We start from the raw sequence: 2539 nt of genomic DNA, 5'->3' as shown, positions 1-2539 counted from the left end.
TGCGGGTGGGTATATATATATATATATATATATATATATATACTATTATTAAAATGTATGTGAGTGGGACGGGCGTTGGGTTGGAATTTTAATATTCAATTTTAATCTACAGGTATTGACTGGACAGATGCATCGCACCGGGCCATGCTGTAGTACATCATAATGCACATTTGATAGATAGGACGTGGTGGGAATAAGTTCGATTGGAGCGCCGTATTTTTAGTTTAGCAGGAAAAACCTTAGATGGATTTAATTATAGTTACAAGCCTGGAAAAAAAAAAAAAAAAAAAAGAAAAAGAAAACCCACCGGGGTCCCCCAATCCTGGGCGAGGCTCTATGTAGGCGCTCCCGGAGTGGGAGTCGGCGTGGCCGTCCCAGACGATATCCCCCCTTTCCCACCAACGCTTTTCTCCTTCTTCCTCTTCCGCTTCCTCGCCCCGACCACAACAGGCTTAACGGCATACTCGCCGACGGCCAACTCGGACCCGCACGTCAAACACTCCGCAACGCCGTCAACGCCGCCCAGCGGCTCGCAGAAGATGCTCAGACAGATGCTGCACACGAAACCGACATCGACCACGCGCCGATGGCAGAAGCAGGCTGCGCGGAAGTCCACGTCGACGCGGCTGGGCAGGACGAGGTGTGAGCGCGCGCGCTGGTCCGGGAGGAAGCCCAGCATCAGGTACTGCAGGAAGCCGGCGGGGTGGGAGGTGGCGGGGATGTAGATGCCGCGGGTGGCGTCGGAGGCTTGCTGGAGGAAGGCGGCGTCGCCGGCGAGCTTGAGGATGTCGATGGGGATGTGCAGGCGTTGGCAGGCGAAGATGCTGTTCATGATGGGGATGTAGTGGTGGGCGGAGTGGGTGGTGCTGCTGAGGGAGATGATGAGGATGCGGGATTGGAGGGCTGAGGGGTTGGGGAGGTGGGAGGTTGTCGCTGATGCGGTGGTGCCGGGGGGAGGTGGGAGGCCTGATGCTGTGCTGTTTGCGGGGCCGGAGGTGGAGGAGCCGTCTGGCCTTGCGGTGCCGTGGGTTTCGGCGTAGGCGATGGTTTCGCGGTTGATGTGGCTCAGGGCCAAGGTTAGGGCGCCGGCGATCAAGGTTGAGGTTGTGGAAGCGATGTCGGCAGCGGTGGTGGTTGAGAGCAGGGTATGGAGGTTGCGGGTTAATTGTTCTTCGACAAGGCGGAAGGGGCGATATTTATTTAGAGGCTCTTCTTGTTCTGCTTGCTGGTGTTGTCCGGCCGACTGTTGGTCGTTCATGCTGATGTCTCCATCTGGCGGTGCGTCTTTGGAGGGCGCATCAGTCTGTGAGTCTGAGGATTTGGGGGAAGCGGGGGTAGGGTAGAGCCAGGCTGCATGATGACAGTGGGAGGCGACGACGGCGACTTTATTTGCATAGTTACAGGCCAGATGGGCGTTGATGAAGACGAGGAGGTTTGCAATAGCGGCGGAGAGAGGGAGGGATGGCTCAAGGCGGGCCCAGGCATGGGGGTTTGTATCGAGGATGATGGTGAGGAGGGAGGGAGTGGGGCCTGCAAGATGAGAAGGGATGCATTCATCAGTTAGTCGATTGTTACACTGATTAATTAGGCTGGAGTGAAGAGCGAAGGGGAATGGGATATACCACTAGAAGAGGGATCGTAGTGGGTTGGGCCATCGACAGTGTTCATGGTGAGAGCGTGGCCGCCGTGGCGGGTGCATGGAGGATGGATGGAGGTGAAGGCGATAGATAGCTACGGTGGCATGGTGGGAAGGAGATGAAACGATTGCTGTAGCTGCCGGTATTCGTCAGACGGTGGTTGCAGACGCAGCTCTAGCTGTAACCGTAGTTGTGGCTATAGCTGCAGATGTAGCTTGTAGCTGTAGTTGTGGTTGTGGGTGTGGTTGTGGTTGTATCCTGAAGCTTGTGGTTGAGGCTGCTTGCAAAACGTAAATATTTAATTTTTGCTTCAACTTTATCTTCGGCTTGATCTCCTGTGATCCCTGGAACACCAGCATCACACACTGCCACAACAGATAAGCATTGGCAAATACAAACTGCGCCTGGACAAAACCCAAGACAAATACTAATCCAATATCCTGGCTATTATGGAGGAACCCAGCGCGACATACAGAGCAACACTACGTGGACTCATCGCACGAGTACAAAGCGCCGCTCTTATCAGTCGATGATGTCGATGACTCGTTTCATTCGCATAACTAACTATGGATCAACTATCTCAACTATGCAAGAGCCAACCCGGCTGGTCTCTTGTCTGCTCTCTGGGGAAAAAGAAATTATATCGAGTCATCGGAGGAGGACAGAGAGTTTACGGAGTACCTTACGTCTCACCAGCTAGTTGGTTATGATTGCTAGTATTTAATTCCGCCGAATGCTTCATGGGGATTGCTGATTCCGTTGGAATTTTTGCTCTCTCTCTCTCTCTCTCTCTCTCTCTCTCTGACTGATGACTGTTAATTCTCAACATACAACTCGATACAGCTCACACTTCCCAGAGGAGAAAGAAAAGATAAACAAATTAACAAATTATAAAATAATAA

The 2539-nt window shown here is 52.7% G+C and overlaps 1 protein-coding gene across 1 annotated transcript; it reads right to left on the bottom strand.

The window, feature by feature from the left end:
- Nucleotides 1-334: 334 nt before the first annotated feature.
- Nucleotides 335-1668, bottom strand: HCAG_00846 (conserved hypothetical protein; the record flags this gene model as incomplete). The annotated part of the gene is made up of 2 exons (XM_001543750.1): nt 335-1530; nt 1623-1668. The coding sequence occupies 2 exons, from the start codon at nt 1666-1668 to the stop codon at nt 335-337; spliced, it is 1242 nt and encodes a 413-aa protein (XP_001543800.1).
- Between the last annotated feature and the right edge of the window lie 871 nt (nt 1669-2539).

Source organism: Histoplasma capsulatum, genomic scaffold (genome assembly GCF_000149585.1).
Source record: "Histoplasma capsulatum NAm1 scaffold_1 genomic scaffold, whole genome shotgun sequence".
Taxonomy (NCBI): domain Eukaryota; kingdom Fungi; phylum Ascomycota; class Eurotiomycetes; order Onygenales; family Ajellomycetaceae; genus Histoplasma; species Histoplasma mississippiense.
This window is presented reverse-complemented; position numbering and strand designations above follow the sequence as displayed.